The sequence below is a fragment of the Oppia nitens genome, unplaced genomic scaffold, assembly GCF_028296485.1.
Source record: "Oppia nitens isolate AA-2021 unplaced genomic scaffold, nextdenovo-longstitch-racon4-pilon3 scaffold40_pilon_pilon_pilon, whole genome shotgun sequence".
Lineage (NCBI taxonomy): Eukaryota > Metazoa > Arthropoda > Arachnida > Sarcoptiformes > Oppiidae > Oppia > Oppia nitens.
The window spans coordinates 288,662-315,000 of record NW_026533222.1 but is presented as its reverse complement, the minus strand read 5'-3'; the positions used below and the strand labels follow the sequence as shown (position 1 = coordinate 315,000).

General features: G+C 30.8%; 6 protein-coding genes and 1 pseudogene across 6 annotated transcripts; 5 read left to right on the top strand and 2 right to left on the bottom strand.

The window, feature by feature from the left end:
* Window positions 1-795: 795 nt before the first annotated feature.
* Window positions 796-3,864, top strand: LOC128959053 (methionine synthase reductase-like). Its single transcript, XM_054304996.1, has 2 exons — window positions 796-1,282; window positions 2,102-3,864. The coding sequence occupies exons 1-2, from the start codon at window positions 868-870 to the stop codon at window positions 3,862-3,864; spliced, it is 2,178 nt and encodes a 725-aa protein (XP_054160971.1). The 5' UTR covers window positions 796-867.
* A 747-nt stretch (window positions 3,865-4,611) lies between these two features.
* Window positions 4,612-6,974, top strand: LOC128959034 (splicing factor 3A subunit 3-like). Its single transcript, XM_054304976.1, has 5 exons — window positions 4,612-4,881; window positions 5,024-5,071; window positions 5,246-5,725; window positions 5,844-5,909; window positions 6,002-6,974. The coding sequence occupies exons 1-5, from the start codon at window positions 4,786-4,788 to the stop codon at window positions 6,842-6,844; spliced, it is 1,533 nt and encodes a 510-aa protein (XP_054160951.1). The 5' UTR covers window positions 4,612-4,785; the 3' UTR covers window positions 6,845-6,974.
* Window positions 6,975-7,604: 630 nt separating this feature from the next.
* Window positions 7,605-9,758, top strand: LOC128959052 (nucleolar complex protein 3 homolog). Its single transcript, XM_054304995.1, has 2 exons — window positions 7,605-7,632; window positions 7,718-9,758. Exons 1-2 carry the CDS (start codon window positions 7,616-7,618, stop codon window positions 9,756-9,758), a joined length of 2,058 nt encoding a protein of 685 aa, XP_054160970.1. The 5' UTR covers window positions 7,605-7,615.
* A 1,088-nt stretch (window positions 9,759-10,846) lies between these two features.
* Window positions 10,847-12,702, top strand: LOC128959084 (actin, clone 302-like). The gene is made up of 2 exons (XM_054305026.1): window positions 10,847-11,984; window positions 12,429-12,702. Exons 1-2 carry the CDS (start codon window positions 10,973-10,975, stop codon window positions 12,653-12,655), a joined length of 1,239 nt encoding a protein of 412 aa, XP_054161001.1. The 5' UTR covers window positions 10,847-10,972; the 3' UTR covers window positions 12,656-12,702.
* A 193-nt stretch (window positions 12,703-12,895) lies between these two features.
* Window positions 12,896-13,979, top strand: LOC128959070 (pyrroline-5-carboxylate reductase 3-like). The gene has a single exon (XM_054305014.1). It carries the CDS (start codon window positions 12,998-13,000, stop codon window positions 13,913-13,915), a length of 918 nt encoding a protein of 305 aa, XP_054160989.1. The 5' UTR covers window positions 12,896-12,997; the 3' UTR covers window positions 13,916-13,979.
* Window positions 13,980-14,103: 124 nt separating this feature from the next.
* On the bottom strand, window positions 14,104-14,685 carry LOC128959083 (actin-like). The gene has a single exon (XM_054305025.1). The coding sequence runs from the start codon at window positions 14,533-14,535 to the stop codon at window positions 14,104-14,106; it is 432 nt and encodes a 143-aa protein (XP_054161000.1). The 5' UTR covers window positions 14,536-14,685.
* A 589-nt stretch (window positions 14,686-15,274) lies between these two features.
* Window positions 15,275-16,667, bottom strand: LOC128959082 (uncharacterized; annotated as a pseudogene).
* Window positions 16,668-26,339: the final 9,672 nt, after the last annotated feature.

Below are 26,339 nucleotides of genomic sequence, written 5' to 3'. Positions count from 1 at the left end.
ATAATATAATTCTAATGTTTTTATGTGAATTTATAGACTGGTTTCTAATTAATATATATATATATATATATATTTAGCAACAAATATATATTTGTTGCTATAAATATATTTTAAAAATAACAATTAGTTTTGTTGAATATAATTAATTGTTTTTTTTAAAATAAATTTTTGCTAAAAATATTAGTAAAATTATTAATATTATTTAGTATAGTTAGAGATGAAAAAAAACTAATCACTCAATAAAAAAAACCTAATAAATTATTTAATTATCATTTATTTTATTATTATAAAAAAATAGTTATTATTAAAAACTAAAAGTTTTTTTTGTGTTAATGCTATCTAAGGTATGCTAACTATATGTATATATTTTTTTTTAAAAAATATCTAAATTTAATGAAATGTTACATAACTTTTGATTTGCAAACAGTTTTATCAAAAAATAAATAAAAATATTTTTCAACAGAAAACATTTGGTCCTATTATACATTTATAAACCTATACTACATTTATAGCCATAAAAAGGTCTAATAATTAACTGTTAATAATAAAGTAATGTGTGTTTTGAATAATGTGTTTATTATTATTATTATTAACAACAACAACAACAAAAATATGAAAGAATACTTTTGGTCCTATTATACATTAATAAACCTATACTATATTTATAGCCATAAAAAGGACTAAAAAAAAAATTAACTGTTAATAACTTAATAATAATAAAGTAATGTGTGTTTTGAATGATATGTTTATTATTTATTTATTATTTTATTTTTTATATAATTTTTTTTTATTTTTTTGATCAAACATTTAGTGTAAATATTCGGTAATTTGTTGTTGTTGTTGTTGACCACCGATTTTTCGGGTTTCATGAACACCCGAACTAACCAACGTATACTCATATTGTACGGCTCGCAGACTGGCCAGGCCCAGGCTATCTCGGAGGAAATCTACGACCACTTGGCCCGAGGCCATCAACTGGAAGTATTGCGCGAACAGGACGGCCAATTCGGTGGTATCGGTGTTGACCGACTACCGCTATCGGCCATCGATGACAACGGCGGCAACGGTGTTGGCCATCAGTTTCAATTGGAAACCGAACATACAGTCATATTTGTAGTGTCCACTACTGGCGAAGGCGAACCGCCCGAACAAGCGGTCAAATTTTTTAGGCGATACCGGCGACGGACTCACCCGCGCGGACTACTCGGCCACTTATCCTATACGGTGTTGGCGTTGGGCGACACAAACTACGAACGATTTGCCAATTTTGGCAAAGATTTAGGTTTTTTTTTTAATCTCTTGTTTTGTTTTTTGTAGAGAAGTTGTTCCCAAAAAAAAAACTTTATTTTAAGACATCTTTTTCTTGTTGTTGTTGTTGTTGTCGTCGGAAGATATCTGATGACTAACTACTTATGTCTTACTTTTTAAAGTCTTTTTTTTATCTGTTGTTGTAGTTTTTGTAGAGAAGTTGTTCCCCAAAAAAAACTTTTTATTTTAAGACATCTTTTTCTTGTTGTTGTTGTTGTTGTTGTCGTCGGAAGATATCTGATGACTAACTACTTATGTCTTACTTTTTAAAGTCTTTTTTTTATCTGTTGTTGTAGTTTTTGTAGAGAAGTTGTTCCCCAAAAAAAACTTTTTATTTTAAGACATCTTTTTCTTGTTGTTGTTGTTGTTGTTGTCGTCGGAAGATATCTGATGACTAACTTCTTATGTCTTACTTTTAAAGTCTTTTTTTTAATCTCTTGTTTTGTTTGTAGAGAAGTTGTTCCCAAAAACTTTACTTTTATTTTTAAGACATATTTTTCTTGTTGTTGTTGTTGTTGTTGTTGTCGTCGGAAGATATCTGATGACTAACTACTTATGTCTTACTTTTTAAAGTCTTTTTTTATCTGTTGTTGTAGTTTTTGTAGAGAAGTTGTTCCCAAAAAAAAACTTTTATTTTTATTATTTTAAGACATCTTTTTCTTGTTGTTGTTGTTGTTGTCGTCGGAAGATATCTGATGACTAACTTCTTATGTCTTACTTTTAATGTCTTTATCTGTTGTTGTTGTTGTTGTGATTAATAATAAGTTTTATCTGATCTCCAAAAAATAATAAGACAAACGTTTGCATCAATTGTCGGCCAAACGTTTTTACGATACGGGTTTCGGTGACGACGCCGTCGGTCTCGAACTGGGAGTCGAACCCTGGATTGACAACCTGTTCGGTGCACTACTCAAACATTTTAACGCCTACACCACTGTCTCGATACCTACCGTTGTTGAGGTCAAAGTCTTACCAGTGATCGTGGATCAACTGTCGGGCAATATGTCTACCATTGAGAACTTACCGATAATGGTCACCGAAGACCCGAAATTGTCGCAACTAACCGAACTAACACTACCGTTGATATCGAGTAAATCGTTGGCATTTCAAGTCAAACTTTGGGAAACACTTCCCGAAAAATATCAGCCAAAAGAGTTTCCATTTCCTTTGTTGCCAGTCATGGACTCACAGATAACTGATTCAACAATTGTTTCAATGAGACAATTGTCGGCCAGTAATGATGATGACAGTGATGTAGTCACTGATTACAAGACAATACTTGAGGCAACCGTTAGATTAGACGATAATAGCAGTGATGTCATCGCCTATGAAGCGGGCGATTCGTTCGGTTTTATTATTGGCAACTATGATGAAGAAGTGGATCAACTAATCGACTATTGTTTAGATCTTCAATCCGACAAACGTGACTATTATTGCCAAATACTAACCACCGAACTGTTTCCACATTTACCATCAATTAGTAAAGTCAAGGATCTCTTAAAATACTATTTAGAACTAAGATCTGTACCTAAGAAGTCATTTTTGAGACATTTAGCCGATTTCTGTAGTGATTTAGCTCACAAAAGACGACTTCTTGAGCTGAGTAGTCGCGAAGGTTCCGATGACTATAACAAATACATACGAAATAATTTTGTCAACATTTTGGATATTCTTCGGCTATTCGATTCGTGTCGACCACCGCTAGCGGTATTGTTGGCCAATATTGCTTGTCATACACCACGATATTACAGTGTCTGCAATGGACCGGATCCTGAAAATCGTAATCAATTCAAAATAGCATTTTCGGTAACCGAATTCCAGCCAAGAAATCAGCGTAAAGACAGTCAACTATTGGGTGTATTTACTGGACAGTTGTCGAGACTTTTTAATCGGCGGCAAAAGTCAAGTACCGTTGATATCGGTGGCGGCGATATTGCCGATCAATTGACAAAACTATCGCTCGAATCGGACCTGAGGTGTCTTAAAGTATTTAAACGCAAGAATCCATATTTCAAATTACCGGCAACAGTGTCGACACCGATCATAATGATTGGTTCGGGTACTGGTGTCGCACCGTTTGTCGGTTTTCTTGAACAACGACAACTAGTTGGCCGCACTCAGAGGTCAGCGATTCCTAGTGGCGAATGTTGGCTACTATACGGTTGCCGATATCGGCGTAAGGATTACATATACGGCGATCAACTGAAACAGTTTGTTGACGACCGAGTGTTGACACAACTGTGCGTTTGTTTTTCAAGAGATGTGACGCCGACGACCATCACTGATGGCGGCAACGGTGGCGGTGGCGGTGATGAAGAATCACCGAAATATGTCCAGAATCTGATCCAAAAGTACGGACAATCACTATACAAATTGATTGATACGAAACGTGCGATTGTCTACGTATGCGGTGACCTGAAAGGCATGTCCATCGATGTCTACAACGCTTTCGTGGCCATTGTCGAGCAAAATGGTCACAAAAGTCGCGAAGATTCTGTCAAATATGTTCGCCAATTGCAGTCCGATCGCCGATATTTACAAGATATATGGACATGAAATCATTTTTTTTTATTTTTAATTAATTATTTTTAAAATTTTTGATATTTTTTTATTTTATTAAATATTAATAGATAGATAGATATTTAATCAAGATAATAAATTAATTATATTTTATTTTATTTTTTTTCGGTAAATTAATTGATAATGAAGTAAACCTACGGGTATTTTATTTATGTTTGTGACTGTATTTTAGTGGTCACTTATTTTTGTATGACCTTGTATGATTTATATTTTTAATTAATTAGTTTTAAAATTTTTTTTTTTTAATTAAATAGATATTTAATCAAGATAATAAAATAATTACCGCGGTATATATATATATATATATATATATATATTTCGGTAAATTAATTGATAATGAAATAAAATACGGGTATCGTATTGATTGCCGATATAATTATTATTTTTTTTGTGTGACTATTTTAGTGGTCACTTATTTTTGTATGACCATTAGCCGAGTTGGCTATTATCGGGTGGGGGAGGGGGCGGTGACCAAGTTGGCCAGTGATTGTTGCTGCTATTGTTTAGTTTTTTTTTTTGGTTGTTGGTTGGTTGGTTGTTAATGTTATACTGTTATAACTTATTCCCCCCCCCCATCCCCCCGATAATAGGCAAAAAATAAACTGTAGTTTCAAAAGTTAAGTTTCAAATCAGAAAATAAATGTATAATAATTTTATTTTGTGTGTTTGTTTGGACGTATTTAATGGATAGTATCACTCAATAGACATATACAGTACAGTAGTGTTTGTATTGTTGTATAAAAAACACACACTATTTGTAAACACATTGTGTTTATTATTGTCATTACATTCAAACACAAAACAAACACTCAGTAGTGGTCGACAATCACCGCAACTGATCCCACAATAGTCTGGACAACAACAACAACAACAACAACAACAACAACAACAACAACAATGGAGACCCTATTGGAACAACAGAGACGATATCATGAAGAAAGAGAGCGAATCGAAGACTCGATGGTCAAAGAACAGATGGCCAAAAAAAGTTCGGTAAGTACCGGCCATTGATTACCGGCTATCGGCTGGCGGGCGGGCGGGCGGCCGGCCAATGACTAACATATGATTTGTATATATGTCTTACTAGTTATTATTATTATTATTATTATCTTTTTTTTTTTTTTGAATCCATCAGAATAGGGATCAAATCAATTCCGATCATCGATTGAAGATACTTCTCGACGTAAGTGTTTTGTGTGTGTGTGTGACCACTGTTACCGCCGCTGCCGGCCAACCAACCAACCAAACCAACCGGCTATACGGGTGGTCAACAGTGGATTTTAAAGCACCGATTATGATATAATAACCGCTATTTTGTTTTTGTTTGTTTGTCTGTCTGTCTGTCCCATCATTTTAGCGATACGTCGAGTGTAGCGAAAATCTGCTTGAATTGTATGAAGACGGCGACGGTAGCCGAAAGTCCGAGTTGGAGGCCATGTCCGGACCCAATGAATTTTCTGAATTTTATTTGCGTCTAAAAAATATCAAAGAGTTTTACCGAAAACATCCGAATGAGATCAGTATACCGATGTCCGTAGAGTTTGACGAGTTTTTGAAATTAAGAGAAAATCCCAATGAAATCAATTTAGTCGACTTTACCGACGAAGAAGGTTACGGAAAGTTTCTGGATTTGAACCAATGTTTCGAAAAGTATATCAATCTGAAGGGCATTGTCGACAAAATCGATTATTTAACTTATTTGTCATGTTTTGATCAATTGTTTGATATACCGAAAGATAAGAAACTGAATGCCGATTACGGCCACTATTTGGAGGCATTGCTCGACTATTTGCAGGACTATTGTGGACGAGTTAAGCCATTGTTGCCGCTTCCGGAGGTACAGTAGTTTATTTTTAAAAAAAAAAATAATACCGTAATTGTTATATAAATTGTTTCACACATGTATTTTATGTGGTATTAATAGTTTTTGTTGTTTTGATTACCGTTTGATTTAGATTATGGACAAAGTTGTGGCCGATTTTGAGCGCCAATGGGAAGTCGGAACCTTTCAGGGATGGCCGGTAAGTCATATCACCCGTTAAATAGCTATATATATATATACAGTATATTAATTATCGGTAAATATTTATGTTTGTTTTCTATATACTATTAGAAAGAGGCCGGCAGTGTACTGACCAAAGCGGGCGCCCATTTAGATCTATCGGCATTCAATTCGGTCGAAGAGTTGGCTTCACTCGGTTTGGATCGCCTAAAGTCAGGACTGGTAGCACTGGGCTTGAAGTGCGGCGGAACTCTCGATGAACGGGCCAATCGTTTATGGCAAACAAAAGGTAAATCTGTGGACGAAATTGATCCGTCATTGTTTGCTAAGTCATCGAAGAAGAATAAGTCGGGCGGCGGCGGCGGTGGCGGCGGTAAAAGTAAAGATATTGGCCGACAAAAAGAGTTGGCACTATTGGAAGCACAGGTTTATCGATTGTCGGAGATATTGTCGGAACAGAGACAGGCAACCAAAGAGAATGTCCAGAGAAAACAGGCCCGAACTGCTGGCGAACGACAGGAATCAGATGAAGAGGTATCCGAATCGGAATCAGATGACGAACAGGAAACGGATGTTGTGTATAATCCGAAAAATTTGCCGCTCGGCTGGGATGGTAAACCCATACCGTATTGGTTATATAAATTGCACGGTTTGAATATTACGTATACGTGCGAAATCTGTGGTAACGCTACCTATAAGGGACCGAAAGCATTTCAGCGACATTTTGCTGAGTGGCGACACGCGCACGGTATGCGCTGTCTGGGTATACCCAATACGGCACACTTTGCCAACGTTACGTCCATCGAGGATGCGCTGGCATTGTGGCAGAAACTGAAAGATGAAAAACATAAGGAAAAGTTTCAGGCGGCCAATGAAGAAGAATATGAAGACTCGAAAGGCAATGTCGTCAACAAGAAGACCTACGAAGATCTTAAGCGCCAGGGATTGCTATAGTTGTTGTCTATCAGTACTATCACTATCATCTGATCCATTAGATTAGCATCAATAAGATATACCGTAATTGAAATCAATAATTGATGGTTTCATTTATATAAATCAATATATTATCACTTTATTTGTTTGTTTGCTATCAATCATAACATCAAATATACATATAGTTATTTGATATGATATTTAATTGGTTTATATATATTTTAAAAATAATAATTAATTATTAATATTTATTATTAATTTTTTTTATTAATATTCGTATATTTAATTTATATTATTATTATTATAATTATACTGTATAAGTAATTTAAATAAATAAATAATTAAAATATGTCAAAATTTTGAATGAATCTATGAAAGTATTATTGTATTTTTTGTTTGTGTAACCAATTAATTTATATAATAATTTATTGACTTTTAATTACTATAAATACTATAATTACTATATAATTAAATTGTTTTATAACTTATATTTAATAATTTATAATTAAAAGTGTGTGTGTGTGTGTGTATGTATGTGTGTATGTGCGTGTGTATGTGTGTGTATGTATGTATGTGTGTGTGTATGTGTGTGTGTATGTGTGTGTGTGTATGTATGTATGTGTGTGTGTATATGTATGTGTTATAAAAAAATTTAACCATGGACACATATATATAATTATCACCTAGATCAATATATCAATAATACATACAATTGGTATATCTTATTAATAATACATGTATTAATGATATAAATCAAGACCACGTGGTCTGTCAAACAAACAAACAAAACACATGTGTTTTCAAGTACTGTATGTAAACATTATATACAGTATTGCAGTCATTATAATCATTAAAAAATATATATATATATTTATCTACCGATTGATAACAAAGTGGTCACCCGATGGACAACAACAACAACAACGGCGATCATAATATCATTGACGATGAAGTGGCCGATGATGACGACAACAGCGGCGGCGGTGGCGGAAATGATGACCAGTCAATGACTACCGGTGGCAGTGGCGGCGGCCGTCCGAAGTCATTGGTCCAGTTGTACGCCCAACGAACCGATGCGTTGGCCATTATTAAGACACGTATAGCCAATCATTCGGTAGCCGTTATAACACATCCGGAAATCAATATGAATCGGCTGAGAGATTTGTTGGCCATGTTTGACATCCGATCCGATGACAAACAGTACGGATTGGTATTTTTTTCCGTACAAAAGTTGGTCGCATTGGCTGCCGCCGAGGTATTCAAAGATATTTTGCCGAACTATAGGGTTAAGGAAAAGATTAACGAAGAAGAAGACGAGAAGAATGCCCGACGAAAAAACTTTCAGCTGAAAAAAGAGACGAAACGTTTGCGCGAATACGAGAAGACTTTGATCCAATTGTATCGTTTGTTTTTGAATCGTTTGAATCGTATGGTCGATGCCGTACGCTATCGGCCGAAAAAATCCCAGAAGAAAAACGTGGCCCAGAAATCGGATTTCTATGACCAGATGGGTGTCAGCGATCGGGCGAAACAACGTTTGGCTATTATTGGTGTTAAATGTTTGTCCCAATTGGTGTTAACACATCCGCACTTCAATTTTCGTCAACAAATTGTCGAAACTTTAGTGCAGTTGATGGCCAATACCCGGGTAGCGGAGTTGGCCGATATTAGCTGTCAGACTGTCGAACGTATCTATCGATCGGATAAATTGGGCGAAATATCGGCGGAAGCAGTCAAAGAGACGGCCAAACTGGTCAAACAGCGTAACTATCGACTGCCGGCCCGCGTATTGCGTACACTACTGGCTCTTCGTATCAAAGAAGTGAACGGTACGGAAGAAAAAAAGAAAGATATGAAAGAATTGCGCAATCGATTGGATTTGATGTCACGTAAGGAACGTAAACGCAATAAACGGATGCAAAAGATGGACAACCAGTTGCTGGAAACCGAAGCCCAAGAGAGCCATCAGCGACGGCTTGCGTTTCATACGGAAATATTGAATCAGATATTTGTCACCTACTTTAGGATATTGAAACACCAATCGGAGATCAACTATGGCAGCGGCGGCGGTGGTGGTGGTGGTAATCATACCGATGATATCAAATCGTTTAACGTATTGTTGACACCAGTACTGGAAGGACTGTCCAAATTTGCACATCTAATCAATTATGAATTTTTCGACGATCTAATCGGACACATGTATCGGCTGATACACGACAAGTGTCTGGACAGTCGCCAAACGTTTCACTGTTTGCAAACCGTTTTTACTATACTATCCGGCGAAGGCCAGGCACTGAACATTGATTTTCATCGTTTCTACGCTGAACTCTACGGTAAACTGATGGCCATCGACTGTACAACCGATACGGATGACGTCCGGGTATTACTTAGTTGTTTGCATTCAATGATTATCAAACGCAAGAAACAGATGACCCAGAATCGGGTCCTGGCGTTCACCAAACGATTGGCCACTATATCGCTAAACTCTGGCTACGAAACAACTGTATCATTGCTGGCCGTTGTTCGCCAGATAATGCAGAATCACAAGTACAGCGATATCCTATTGGACTCGGAGGACACTGTAGGCAGTGGCCTATATCAGCCCGATGTTGACGACCCGGAACACTGCAATGCTAACAGTACACAGCTCTGGGAGTTGACAGCATTGACCAAACACTACGAACCGCTGGTCAGGCAATACTCCCGACATATTATCAATGGTTCATCGGGTAATGAAGTATCGTTTAATGTATTGAAAAGATTTCCATCGGAATTGTTGGACGAGTTTACCGACTCGATTGGCGGCAGTGACTACAATTGGTTTGTCCAGCAAACCAATCAACCCGTACGGAAAAAATTGAAATTTAATTTTTCATTAATCAATTCGGATGATAGCCTAACAACTAAATGCTTGAATTATTTGCAAAACATATAATAATTGATTTATTTTTTTTGTATTAAATTAAATTTTGAATAATAATTGATTTTTACTTTTATTTATTTAATTTATTTATAAATAAATTATATTTTTATTACCGTAATTTAAGTATAGATACAGTATATCATTTCAAGTTAAGCATTATTACAGTTTTTTTTTTAATAAGTGATTAAAATATTTAGCACTAAAAAAAAGTTTTTAAAATATTTATATTTATATTATAAGTATTAAATTATTATCATATTTAAGTTATAACAATAACTACACAAAAATAAAAACACTAATAATAAGATTTATAATTATGTATTAAAATCGTTGATTAATATCTAAGTGATTGAAAATTTGAAATATAATATTAGTTTTTTTTTTAAATATCAAATATATGTGTGAATTATTTAAATTAATATTTACAAAAAAAACAAACTAAAATAACTTGAAATACAGTAATAATAATAATAATAAGTCAAAAATAGTAATTAATGTCAATTAAATTAAAATTAAATTATTAATAATAATATTATTATTATTTTAAGTTTTTTTTAATAAAAAAAAAGTTGAATCAAATGAAAAAAAATTAAAGCAAATAATAATTCAAATAAAATTATTAGTATTAAGCAAACAATTGGTATTTTCTATGGATTTTATTTGATTACAAATGATAACCCATTGCTTGAAATATTTGGATTCAAATGTCTTCGGCTTCAATGAACTACTGTCCACCGATTGTGTCCACGAATTGGTTGCCGATGTTAACAACAACAGCAACAACAACAACACCCGAAATCTTAAACTACAAACAAAAAAGTTAATATCACTTATATTTAGTTTACAAAAAAAAACATATTCAATAACTATTGTTAAAAAAAAAGTTAAACAGTAATTATCATTATATATATATATAATTTTTGTCATTAACTTTACTATACTTTATAACATTAGTTTCATTGATGACTAACTATATATATATATATATATACTGTATATATGATCCTAAACTTGTAGTCAATTATATATATATATATAAATCCAGTCATTTATCAGTCACTATATATATCAATATATACCGGTATATACACTGTATATTGTGTTTGTGATATTCATACCAATCATATACCGTATATATTCATATTTATAACTAATTAATCGTTTTTTTAAATTTAAAAAAACAACAAAATATTTTAGTTGAAAAACTTAAAGCCACCCAAAAAAAAATGTCAACCAATATGTACGGGCATTACGACTACGACCGCTACCCTGAGGGCCACGTAAATGAAGATAAAGACGGATCGGCACTTGTTATCGACAACGGCTCCGGTATGTGTAAGGCTGGCTTCGCTGGCGATGAAGAGCCCACTACTATCTTACCGACAGTTGTCGGCCGATCCCGTGAACAGGGACTGGTAGCGAAAGGAATCGGTAAGAAAAAGTGGGACGACTCGTATGTCGGCAATGAGGCCCAGTCTCGTAGAGATATACTGGCCATGAACTACCCGATCGAACGGGGATTGGTTACCAATTGGGATGATATGGAGACTGTATGGCACCACACCCTATACAATGAGCTCCGGGCGATAACCGAAAGACATCCGATTCTACTGACTGAGTGTCCACTGAATCCGAAAGCGAATCGCGAAAAATCGGTTCAGATTATGTTCGAGACGTTCGATATGCCGGCCATGTATTTGGCCAATCAGGCCGTCCTATCGTTGTACGCGTCCGGACATATTACCGGTATTGTTGTGGACAGCGGCTACACTGTTACGCATACCGTACCCGTCTATAACGGTTACGCATTGCAGTACGCTATCCAACGACTCGATTTGGCCGGACGTGACTTAACTGATTATCTCGTAAAGATGTTGTCCACCAAAGCCAGCTATTCATTGACCACAACATCGACCGATAGAGATATTGTTGGCGACATCAAAGAAAAGTTGTGTTACGTCGCCCATGACTTTGAACAAGAGATGGCCTCTTCATCGACGACATCATTGGACAAGTCATACAAATTACCCGACGGACAGGTGATCACTGTTGGCAGCGAACGATTCCGTTGTCCCGAAGCCCTATTTCAGCCATCATTGTTGGGTCGGCCGGAGTTGTCGTTGTTGTCGTCCGGTATTCACCAAACCTTATATAACTCGATCATGAAGTGTGACGTCGATATCCGTGAGGACATGTACTCCTATATAGTACTATCTGGTGGTAACACTATGTTTACGGGTATGGATTAACTATATCACCTACAGATACATACATACAGACACACATACATACAGACACACATACATACAGACACACATACATACATACAGACACACACATACATACAGACACACACACACATACAGACACACACATACATACACACACACATACATACAGACACACACATACATACAGACACACACATACATACAGACACACACATACATACAGACACACACATACATACAGACACACACATACATACAGACACACACATACATACAGACACACATACATACAGACACACATACATACAGACACACACACATACATACACACACACATACATACAGACACACACATACATACAGACACACACATACATACAGACACACAGTTAAGTATTTATTGTTTGCAATAATAATAATAATAATTTTAAAAATAATTATTTATATTAAGGAATGGCTGACAGAATGCAAAAAGAAATGCAATCATTAGCCCAGTCGTCGTCGTCGTTGTCGTCGCCGATGAATATTAAGATCATAGGACCGTCTGCTAAATACAAGCACCCAATTTGGACGGGCGGTTCAATCATGGCCTCACTGTCCAGTTTCCAACAAATGTGGATCTCGAAGCAACAATACAATGAAACGGGTCCATCGATTGTCCATCGATTATGCTTTTAAAAAACAAAACAAAACAAACAAAAATTAGTTTTTACGGCCAATTGTCTCGTAATTGTCTATTATTATTATTATAATAATTATTTTGTGTTTAATTCAAAAAAAAAATGATTTCCAAAGTTTTCAACAATAATAATATATATATATATATATACTGTATATATAATTGTCTCGCACTTTGTATATTATAAATCAAATATATTAAAAATTTAATTAATTAATATAATTATATTAATCAGTATTCAGTTATTAATCAGATTAAACAGTTTATTAGTAATCAGTAATCAATTTAATAGATTTAAACAGTTTTGTTCACAAAACCAAACACATTTTAAGACACAATTCATGCCCAACACGCCAACAGTTGACATCTCAACGGCAAAGATTGGGTTCATCGGTGCCGGCAAAATAACCCAAGCATTAATCCACGGTTTCGTCAGATATGGCAAAGTAGAGGCCAGTCGTATACATGTGTCGGCACCGACCACCAAAAATTTGGAACGACTCAAACAACAGTATTCAGGACTTCATATAACCCGAAGAAATTTGGACATCTTTCGGGACTATAATTGTACGTATATATTCATAGCCGTTTGCGGGTCGGCTATTCGGGAGTGTTTCCGAAAGGCGACCGATAACAATGGCCGACCGTTTCCATTAACCTACCAGTATATACCATATGCAAGAAAACGACAATTTATTTTCTCATTGGTCAATGGCTTTACCATCAAAGATATCAGTCAATGCCTACTGAATCCCGAACATCCGGAGAAGTATTTGATAGAAATGCACAGAATTGTTGTGAGCTGCTGCCGGACGGCCAGACTCGGGATCTGTGCCATTGACTGTTGCAACCCGTACAGCAAACTGCCACTGCCTATCATGGGTATGCTGACCGAGGTGGCGGCACTCGAATACATACACGAACAACACATGGACGCCACTTGCGCGCTACTCGGCTCCGGACTGGCCTTTAGCTACTATTTCATCGGTGCTATGATTGACGGCGCCCGTAAATCGGGCCTATCAATGGATAAGGCAACAAAACTGACGGCCCTGATCTGTCAATCGGTAGCCGATTGTTTACTAGACCCACTAATTTGTCCAACAGAACAGTGGGATGGCATATGCGCACCCGATATACCGGCCGTTTACGGTATCCAATTGATGGACAAAGCCGACTGTTCATCAGCTGTGGCCGAAGCACTCGCGGCCGCACAGGAAAGAGCCGCCAAATTGGCCAAAGAAGGCGTGAAAAATTGAAAGAAGTGATAATCGAGTTGTGATTAAGAAGTTTTTGTTTGTTTTGTTTTTTGTTTAACTGATTCATACAAATTCATAATAAAATTAATAGAAATTAAAACAATTTTTATTTTTTTATTTATTAATTAATATTAAAAACATAATTAAATTCATAGTTTTTTTTTGTAAAAAAACAATGTGATATATAGTTAATCCATACCCGTAAACATAGTGTTACCACCAGATAGTACTATATAGGAGTACATGTCCTCACGGATATCGACGTCACACTTCATGATAGAGTTATATAAGGTTTGGTGAATACCGGACGACAACAACGACAACTCCGGCCGACCCAACAATGATGGCTGGAATAGGGCTTCGGGACAACGGAATCGTTCGCTGCCAACAGTGATCACATGTCCGTCGGGTAATTTGTTAAGATAATCAGTTAAGTCACGTCCGGCCAAATCGAGTCGTTGGAGAGCGTAGGTCAACGCGTAATCGTTATAAACAGGTACGGCATGCGTAACAGTGTAGCCGCTGTCCATCACAATACCGGTAATATGTCCCGAAGCGTACAACGATAGGACGGCCTGATTGGCCAAATACATGGCCTTCGTATCGAACGTCTCGAACATAATCTGAACCGATTTTTCGCGATTCTCTTTCGTATTCAGCGTTAACTTCTTTGATCCGCAGAGCCAGTAGTGTACGCAATACGCGGGCCGGCAGTCGATAGTTACGCTGTTTGACCAGTTTGGTCGTCTCTTTGACTGCTTTCGTCGATATTACGGTCTAACAGCTAATGTCGCGATCAACTCTGCTACCCGTGTATTGGCCATCAACTGTACTAAAGTTTCGTCAATTTGTTGACGAAAATTGAAGTGCGGATGTGTTAACAACAATTGCGTCAGACAAATCGGGAGTATTGCCTGACTAGCGGTTCGTAGCGTTTGGTCAGTGCTGTCAGCTCCCAGAGCTGTGTACTGCTGTTAGCATTTCAGTGTTCCGGGTCGTCAACATCGGGCTGATATAGGCCACTGCCTACAGTGTCCTCCGAGTCCAATAGGATATCGCTGTACTTGTGATTCTGCATTATCTGGCGAACAACGGCCAGCAATGATACAGTTGTTTCGTAGCCAGAGTTTAGCGATATAGTGGCCAATCGTTTGGTGAACGCCAGGACCCGATTCTGGGTCATCTGTTTCTTGCGTTTGATAATCATTGAATGCAAACAACTAAGTAATACCCGGACGTCATCCGTATCGGTTGTACAGTCGATGGCCATCAGTTTACCGTAGAGTTCAGCATAGAAACGATGAAAATCAATGTTCAGTGCCTGGCCTTCGCCGGATAGTATAGTAAAAACGGTCCTTCCAGTACTGGTGTCAACAATAGGTTAAACGATTAGATATCATCGGTATGATTACCACCACCGCTGCCATAGTTGATCTCCGATTGGTGTTTCAATATCCTAAAGTAGGTGACAAATATCTGATTCAATATTTCCGTATGAAACGCAAGCCGTCGCTGATGGCTCTCTTGGGCTTCGGTTTCCAGTAACTGGTTGTCTATCTTTTGCATCCGTTTATTACGTTTACGTTCCTTACGAGACATCAAATCCAATCGATTGTGTAATAGTTAATCCATACACGTATACATAGTGTGTCTGTATGTGTGTCTGTATGTGTGTCTGTATGTGTGTCTGTATGTGTGTCTGTATGTGTGTCTGTATGTGTGTCTGTATGTGTGTCTGTATGTGTGTCTGTATGTGTGTCTGTATGTATGTATTTGTAGGTGATATAGTTAATCCATACCCGTAAACATAGTGTTACCACCAGATAGTACGATATTTGCGTACATTTCCTCAGAGAGATCGACGTCACACTTCATGATCGAGTAATACAGTATAAGGTTTGGTGAATACCGGACGACAACAACGACAACTCCGGCCGACCCAACAATGACGGCTGGAATAGGGCTTCGGGACAACGGAATCGTTCGCTGCCAACAGTGATCACCTGTCCGTCGGGTAATTTGTATGACTTGTCCAATGATGTCGTCGATGAAGAGGCCATCTCTTGTTCAAAGTCATGGGCGACGTAACACAACTTTTCTTTGATGTCGCCAACAATGTCTCTATCGGTCGATGTTGTGGTCAATGAATAGCTGGCTTTGGTGGACAACATCTTTACGAGATAATCAGTTAAGTCACGTCCGGCCAAATCGAGTCGTTGGATAGCGTACTGCAGTGCGTAACCGTTATAGACGGGTACGGTATGCGTAACAGTGTAGCCGCTGTCCACCACAATACCGGTAATATGTCCCGAAGCGTACAACGATAGGACGGCCTGATTGGCCAAATACATGGCCGGCATATCGAACGTCTCGAACATAATCTGAACCGATTTTTCGCGATTCGCTTTCGGATTCAGTGGACACTCAGTCAATAGAATCGGATGTCTTTCGGTTATCGTCCGGAGCTCATTGTATAGGGTGTGGTGCCATACAGTTTCCATATCATCCCAATTGGTAACCAATCCCCGTTCGATCGGGTAGTTCATGGCCAGTATATCTCTATGAGAATGGGCTCCATTGCCGACATACGAGTCCTTCCATTTTTTCTTATCGATTCCTTTCGCTACCAGTCCCTGTTCACGGGATCGGCCGACAACCGTGGGTAAGAAAGTAGTGGGCTCTTCATCGCCAGCGAAGCCAGCCTTAAACATACCGGAGCCGTAGTCGTTGATAAAATAAGTGCCGATCCGTCTTTATCTTTGTTTTTGTTGTCCTTATAATAGCTGTTTGAAGTGATAGTCGTATTCGTAATACCCGTACAAATTAGTTGACATTTTTTTATGGCAAAGTTTTTCAACCAAAAAAAAAAAACGATAAATTAGTTATAAATATGAATATATATATATATATATATATATATATATATATATATACTGTATATCTCTGATGATCAATTATGCTATCATGATAGATTTTTGAATTTAACTTTATTACGTATTTTATGCTAATGTTAATAATATAACTTACTCATTTACAAATAAACTATTACTATAAAAATTATTTTTTGTCCTATTATATTTAAAACTGTCTCAATACAAGCAAAACCAAAACAATAATAGCCGTCACACAATGATACCATATAACACAGTAGTTTATGTATATAAACGCAATATTGTTTTGGTTTTATTTGTGAGACAATTTTTTATTAATATTCAAAAAATATTTAAAATATATTTTATTAAAAAAAATTTTACCCTAATAAATTTTGTTATGTTATATTTGTTTTATTTATTTAGTTTTAATATTTTTTGTATAATTAACGTTGCAGGGACCAATTAATAATAAACCTTTGAGAGCATCACAGATGTATATGATTGGTATGAATATACAATATACTGTAATTAGGGTTAGATCAGATTCCCTCCCTCGTCTTATATTCCATAAGTTCCTTATATTCCTTCTTCCCTGGGAATTACCAGGGAAGGCTTTTCCTTGTGGTACCACCTATCGAACCCTAATCCATATTACATCATGTTTTATCAAAAACACGTTTGTTTAGTTATTTTTGAGTTATTTTTAAATATTTCAATATAATACTGAGTTGTTGATAATAAAAGAGCCGAATAACTGGAACGCTTAAAATTTAATTATTAGCTTTATTATCTACTTAACTACACTAAAAATTACAAATTACTCTTAATCTTATTTTTTAGTTCATAAAAAAAAATTTGAGTTATTTTTAAATATTTCAATATAATACTGAATTGTTGATATTTAAAAACCAAATAACTAAAACGTTTAAAAATTAATTATTAGCTTTATTATCTACTTAAATACACAAAAAATTACAAATTTTGCTTAATCTTATTTTTTAGATCATTTTAAAATTTTCTGTTATTTTTAAATATTTCAATATAATACTGAATTGTTGATAATAAAAGAGCCGAATAACAGGAACGCTTAAAATTTAATTATTAGCTTTATTATCTACTTAACTACACTAAAAATTACATATTTCGCTTAATCTCATTTTTAAGTTCATTTTAAAATTTTCAGTTAATTTTAAATATTTCAATATAATACTGAATTGTTGATATTTAAAAACCAAATAACTGCAACGTTTAAAAATTAATTATTAGCTTTGTTATCTACTTAACTACACTAAAAATTACAACTTTCGCTTAATCTTATTTTTTAGTTCATAAAATAAATTTGAGTTATTTTTAAATATTTCAATATAATACTGAATTGTTGATAATAAAAAAGCCGAATAACTGGAACGCTTAAAATTTAATTATTAGCTTTATTATCTACTTAACTTCACTAAAAATTACATATTTCGCTTAATCTTATTTTTTAGATCATTTTAAAATTTTCTGTTATTTTTAAATATTTCAATATAATACTGAATTGTTGATAATAAAAGAGCCGAATAACTGGAACGCTTAAAATATAATTATTAGCTTTATTATCTACTTAACTACACTAAAAATTACAAATTAYGCTTAATCTTATTTTTTAGTTAATAAAAAAAATTTCAGTTATTTTTAAATATTTCAATATAATACTGAATTGTTGATAATAAAAGAGCCGAATAACTGGAACGCTTAAAATTTAATTATTAGCTTTATTATCTACTTAACTACACTAAAAATTACAAATTTCGTTTTATCTCATTTTTAAGTTCATTTTAAAATTTTCAGTTATTTTTAATTATTTCAATATAATACTGAGTTGTTGATAATAAAAGAGCCGAATAACTGGAACGCTTAAAATATAATTATTAGCTTTATTATCTACTTAACTACACTAAAAATTACAAATTTTGCTTAATCTTATTTTTTAGTTCATTTTAAAATTTTCAGTTATTTTTAAATATTTCAATATAATACTGAATTGTTGATAATAAAAGAGCCGAATAACTGGAACGCTTAAAATTTAATTATTAGCTTTATTATCTACTTAACTACACTAAAAATTACAAATTTTGCTTAATCTTATTTTTTAGATCATTTTAAAATTTTCTTTTATTTTTAAATATTTCAATATAATACTGAGTTGTTGATAATAAAAGAGCCGAATAACTGGAACGCTTAAAATATAATTATTAGCTTTATTATCTACTTAACTACACTAAAAATTACAAATTTTGCTTAATCTTATTTTTTAGATCATTTTAAAATTTTCTTTTATTTTTAAATATTTCAATATAATACTGAATTGTTGATAATAAAAGAGCCGAATAACTGGAACGTTTAAAATTTAATTATTAGCTTTATTATCTACTTAGCTACACTAAAAATTACAAATTTCGCTTAATCTCATTTTTAAGTTCATTTAAAATTTTCAGTTATTTTTAAATATTTCAATATAATACTGAATTGTTGATAATAAAAGAGCCGAATAACTGGAACGCTTAAAATTTAATTATTAGCTTTATTATCTACTTAACTACACTAAAAATTACAAATTTTGCTTAATCTTATTTTTTAGATCATTTTAAAATTTTCTTTTATTTTTAAATATTTCAATATAATACTGAGTTGTTGATAATAAAAGAGCCGAATAACTGGAACGCTTAAAATTTAATTATTAGCTTTATTATCTACTTAACTACACTAAAAATTACAAATTTCGCTTAATCTCATTTTTAAGTTCATTTTAAAATTTTCAGTTATTTTTAAATATTTTAATATAATACTGAATTGTTGATAATAAAAGAGCCGAATAACTGGAACGTTTAAAATTTAATTATTAGMTTTATTATCTACTTAACTACACTAAAAATTACAAATTTCGCTTWATCTCATTTTTAAGTTCATTTTAAAATTTTCAGTTATTTTTAAWTATTTCAATATAATACTGAGTTGTTGATAATAAAAGAGCCGAATAACTGGAACGCTTAAAATATAATTATTAGCTTTATTATCTACTTAACTACACTAAAAATTACAAATTACGCTTAATCTTATTTTTTAGATCATTTTAAAATTTTCTTTTATTTTTAAATATTTCAATATAATACTGAGTTGTTGATAATAAAAGAGCCGAATAACTGGAACGCTTAAAATTTAATTATTAGCTTTATTATCTACTTAACTACACTAAAAATTACAAATTTCGCTTAATCTCATTTTTAAGTTCATTTTAAAATTTTCAGTTATTTTTAAATATTTYAATATAATACTGAATTGTTGATAATAAAAGAGCCGAATAACTGGAACGCTTAAAATTTAATTATTAGCTTTATTATCTACTTAACTACACTAAAAATTACAAATTTTGCTTAATCTTATTTTTTAGTTCATAAAAAAAATTTCAGTTATTTTTAAATATTTCAATATAATACTGAGTTGTTGATAATAAAAGAGCCGAATAACTGGAACGCTTAAAATTCAATTATTAGCTTTATTATCTACTTAACTACACTAAAAATTACAAATTTCGTTTTATCTCATTTTTAAGTTCATTTTAAAATTTTCAGTTATTTTTAATTATTTCAATTTAATACTGAGTTGTTGATAATAAAAGAGCCGAATAACTGGAACGCTTAAAATATAATTATTAGCTTTATTATCTACTTAACTACACTAAAAATTACAAATTTTGCTTAATCTTATTTTTTAGATCATTTTAAAATTTTCTTTTATTTTTAAATATTTCAATATAATACTGAGTTGTTGATAATAAAAGAGCCGAATAACTGGAACGCTTAAAATTTAATTATTAGCTTTATTATCTACTTAACTACACTAAAAATTACAAATTTCGCTTAATCTCATTTTTAAGTTCATTTTAAAATTTTCAGTTATTTTTAAATATTTCAATATAATACTGAATTGTTGATAATAAAAGAGCCGAATAACTGGAACGCTTAAAATTTAATTATTAGCTTTATTATCTACTTAACTACACTAAAAATTACAAATTTTGCTTAATCTTATTTTTTAGTTCATTTTAAAATTTTCAGTTATTTTTAAATATTTCAATATAATACTGAATTGTTGATAATAAAAGAGCCGAATAACTGGAACGCTTAAAATTTAATTATTAGCTTTATTATCTACTTAACTACACTAAAAATTACAAATTTTGCTTAATCTTATTTTTTAGTTCATAAAAAAATTTTCTTTTATTTTTAAATATTTCAATATAATACTGAGTTGTTGATAATAAAAGAGCCGAATAACTGGAACGTTTAAAATTTAATTATTAGCTTTATTATCTACTTAACTACACTAAAAATTACAAATTTCGCTTAATCTCATTTTTAAGTTCATTTTAAAATTTTCAGTTATTTTTAAATATTTCAATATAATACTGARTTGTTGATAATAAAAGAGCCGAATAACTGGAACGCTTAAAATTTAATTATTAGCTTTATTATCTACTTAACTACACTAAAAATTACAAATTTCGCTTAATCTCATTTTTAAGTTCATTTTAAAATTTTCAGTTATTTTTAAATATTTCAATATAATACTGAGTTGTTGATAATAAAAGAGCCGAATAACTGGAACGCTTAAAATTTAATTATTAGCTTTATTATCTACTTAACTACACTAAAAATTACAAATTTCGCTTAATCTCATTTTTAAGTTCATTTTAAAATTTTCAGTTATTTTTAAATATTTCAATATAATACTGAATTGTTGATAATAAAAGAGCCGAATAACTGGAACGCTTAAAATTTAATTATTAGCTTTATTATCTACTTAACTACACTAAAAATTACAAATTTTGCTTAATCTTATTTTTTAGTTTTTAAAATTTTCAGTTATTTTTAAATATTTCAATATAATACTGAGTTGTTGATAATAAAAGAGCCGAATAACTGGAACGCTTAAAATTTAATTATTAGCTTTATTATCTACTTAACTACACTAAAAATTACAAATTTCGYTTAATCTCATTTTTAAGTTCATTTTAAAATTTTCAGTTATTTTTAAATATTTYAATATAATACTGAATTGTTGATAATAAAAGAGCCGAATAACTGGAACGCTTAAAATTYAATTATTAGCTTTATTATCTACTTAACTACACTAAAAATTACAAATTTTGCTTAATCTTATTTTTTAGTTCATTTTAAAATTTTCAGTTATTTTTAAATATTTCAATATAATACTGAGTTGTTGATAATAAAAGAGCCGAATAACTGGAACGCTTAAAATTTAATTATTAGCTTTATTATCTACTTAACTACACTAAAAATTACAAATTTTGCTTAATCTTATTTTTTAGTTCATTTTAAAATTTTCAGTTATTTTTAAATATTTCAATATAATACTGAATTGTTGATAATAAAAGAGCCGAATAACTGGAACGCTTAAAATTTAATTATTAGCTTTATTATCTACTTAACTACACTAAAAATTACAAATTTTGCTTAATCTTATTTTTTAGTTCATTTTAAAATTTTCAGTTATTTTTAAATATTTCAATATAATACTGAATTGTTGATAATAAAAGAGCCGAATAACTKGAACGCTTAAAATTTAATTATTAGCTTTATTATCTACTTAACTACACTAAAAATTACAAATTTTGCTTAATCTTATTTTTTAGTTCATTTTAAAATTTTCAGTTATTTTTAAATATTTCAATATAATACTGAATTGTTGATAATAAAAGAGCTGAATAACTGGAACGCTTAAAATATAATTATTAGCTTTATTATCTACTTAACTACACTAAAAATTACAAATTTCGCTTAATCTCATTTTTAAGTTCATTTAAAATTTTCAGTTATTTTTAAATATTTCAATATAATACTGAGTTGTTGATAATAAAAGAGCCGAATAACTGGAACGCTTAAAATTCAATTATTAGCTTTATTATCTACTTAACTACACTAAAAATTACAAATTTTGCTTAATCTTATTTTTTAGTTCATTTTAAAATTTTCAGTTATTTTTAAATATTTCAATATAATACTGAATTGTTGATAATAAAAGAGCCGAATAACTGGAACGCTTAAAATTTAATTATTAGCTTTATTATCTACTTAACTACACTAAAAATTACAAATTTTGCTTAATCTTATTTTTTAGTTCATAAAAAAAATTTCAGTTATTTTTAAATATTTCAATATAATACTGAATTGTTGATAATAAAAGAGCCGAATAACTGGAACGCTTAAAATTTAATTATTAGCTTTATTATCTACTTAACTACACTAAAAATTACAAATTTTGCTTAATCTTATTTTTTAGTTCATTTTAAAATTTTCAGTTATTTTTAAATATTTCAATATAATACTGAATTGTTGATAATAAAAGAGCCGAATAACTGGAACGCTTAAAATTTAATTATTAGCTTTATTATCTACTTAACTACACTAAAAATTACAAATTTTGCTTAATCTTATTTTTTAGTTCATTTTAAAATTTTCAGTTATTTTTAAATATTTCAATATAATACTGAATTGTTGATAATAAAAGAGCCGAATAACTGGAACGCTTAAAATTTAATTATTAGCTTTATTATCTACTTAACTACACTAAAAATTACAAATTTTGCTTAATCTTATTTTTTAGTTCATTTTAAAATTTTCAGTTATTTTTAAATATTTCAATATAATACTGAGTTGTTGATAATAAAAGAGCCGAATAACTGGAACGCTTAAAATATAATTATTAGCTTTATTATCTACTTAACTACACTAAAAATTACAAATTTTGCTTAATCTCATTTTTAAGTTCATTTTAAAATTTTCAGTTATTTTTAAATATTTTAATATAATACTGAATTGTTGATAATAAAAGAGCCGAATAACTGGAACGCTTAAAATATAATTATTAGCTTTATTATCTACTTAACTACACTAAAAATTACAAATTWMGCTTAATCTTATTTTTTAGWTCATTTTAAAATTTTCAGTTATTTTTAAATATTTCAATATAATACTGAGTTGTTGATAATAAAAGAGCCGAATAACTGGAACGCTTAAAATTTAATTATTAGCTTTATTATCTACTTAACTACACTAAAAATTACAAATTTTGCTTAATCTTATTTTTTAGTTCATWWWAAAAWTTTCAGTTATTTTTAAATATTTCAATATAATACTGAATTGTTGATAATAAAAGAGCCGAATAACTGGAACGCTTAAAATTTAATTATTAGCTTTATTATCTACTTAACTACACTAAAAATTACAAATTTYGCTTAATCTCATTTTTTAGTTCATTTTAAAATTTTCAGTTATTTTTAAATATTTCAATATAATACTGAGTTGTTGATAATAAAAGAGCCGAATAACTGGAACGCTTAAAATTTAATTATTAGCTTTATTATCTACTTAACTACACTAAAAATTACAAATTTTGCTTAATCTTATTTTTTAGTTCATAAAAAAAATTTCAGTTATTTTTAAATATTTCAATATAATACTGAATTGTTGATAATAAAAGAGCCGAATAACTGGAACGCTTAAAATTTAATTATTAGCTTTATTATCTACTTAACTACACTAAAAATTACAAATTTTGCTTAATCTTATTTTTTAGTTCATTTTAAAATTTTCAGTTATTTTTAAATATTTCAATATAATACTGAATTGTTGATAATAAAAGAGCCGAATAACTGGAACGCTTAAAATTTAATTATTAGCTTTATTATCTACTTAACTACACTAAAAATTACAAATTTTGCTTAATCTTAGTTTTTTTTTTCAGTTATTTTTAAATATTTCAATTAATACTGAGTTGTTGATAATAAAAGAGCCGAATAACTGGAACGCTTAAAAAAATTTTCAGTTATTTTTTATTTTTAATATTTCAATATAATACTGAGTTGTTGATAATAAAAGAGCCGAATAACTGGAACGCTTAAAATTTAATTATTAGCTTTATTATCTACTTAACTACACTAAAAATTACAAATTTTGCTTAATCTTATTTTTTAGTTCATAAAAAAAATTTCAGTTATTTTTAAATATTTCAATATAATACTGAATTGTTGATAATAAAAGAGCCGAATAACTGGAACGCTTAAAATTTAATTATTAGCTTTATTATCTACTTAACTACACTAAAAATTACAAATTTTGCTTAATCTCATATTTTTTAGTTCATTTTAAAATTTTCAGTTATTTTTAAATATTTCAATATAATACTGAGTTGTTGATAATAAAAGAGCCGAATAACTGGAACGCTTAAAATTTAATTATTAGCTTTATTATCTACTTAACTACACTAAAAATTACAAATTTTGCTTAATCTTATTTTTTAGTTCATAAAAAAAATTTCAGTTATTTTTAAATATTTCAATATAATACTGAATTGTTGATAATAAAAGAGCCGAATAACTGGAACGCTTAAAATTAATTATTAGCTTTATTATCTACTTAACTACACTAAAAATTACAAATTTTGCTTAATCTTATTTTTTAGTTCATTTTAAAATTTTCAGTTATTTTTAAATATTTCAATATAATACTGAGTTGTTGATAATAAAAGAGCCGAATAACTGGAACGCTTAAAATTAATTATTAGCTTTATTATCTACTTAACTACACTAAAAATTACAAATTTTGCTTAATCTTATTTTTTAGTTCATTTTAAAATTTTCAGTTATTTTTAAATATTTCAATATAATACTGAATTGTTGATAATAAAAAGCCGAATAACTGGAACGCTTAAAATTTAATTATTAGCTTTATTATCTACTTAACTACACTAAAAATTACAAATTTTGCTTAATAATCTTATTTTTATCATTTTTTAAAATTTTCAGTTATTTTTAAATATTTCAATATAATACTGAATTGTTGATAATAAAAGAGCCGAATAACTGGAACGCTTAAAATTTAATTATTAGCTTTATTATCTACTTAACTACACTAAAAATTACAAATTTTGCTTAATCTATTTTTAGTTTTAAAATTTTCAGTTATTTTTAAATATTTCAATATAATACTGAATTTGTTGATAATTGAATAATGTATTATTAGCTTTATTATCTACTTAACTACACTAAAAATTACAAATTTCGCTTAATCTATTTTTAGTTTATAAAAATATTTTCAGTTATCATTTTTAAAATTACAAATTTTGCTTAATCGTATTTTTTAGTTTATAAAAAAATTTTCAATTTTTAAATATTTCAATATAATACTGATTGTTGATATTAAAGAGCCGAATAACTGCCTACACTAAATAACTGCAACGTTTAAAAATTAATTATTATTTTTATTATTTACTTAACTACGCTAAAAATTACAACTTTTGCTTAATCGTTATTTTTTAGTTTATAAAAATTACAAATTTTCAATTATTTTTAGAATAAAAATATTTTAAATATTTCAATATAATTGAATTTTGATAATAAAAACCAAATAACTGCAACGTTTAAAAATTAATTATTTGCTTTATTATCTACTTAACTACACTAAAAATTACAAATTTTGCTTAATCTTATT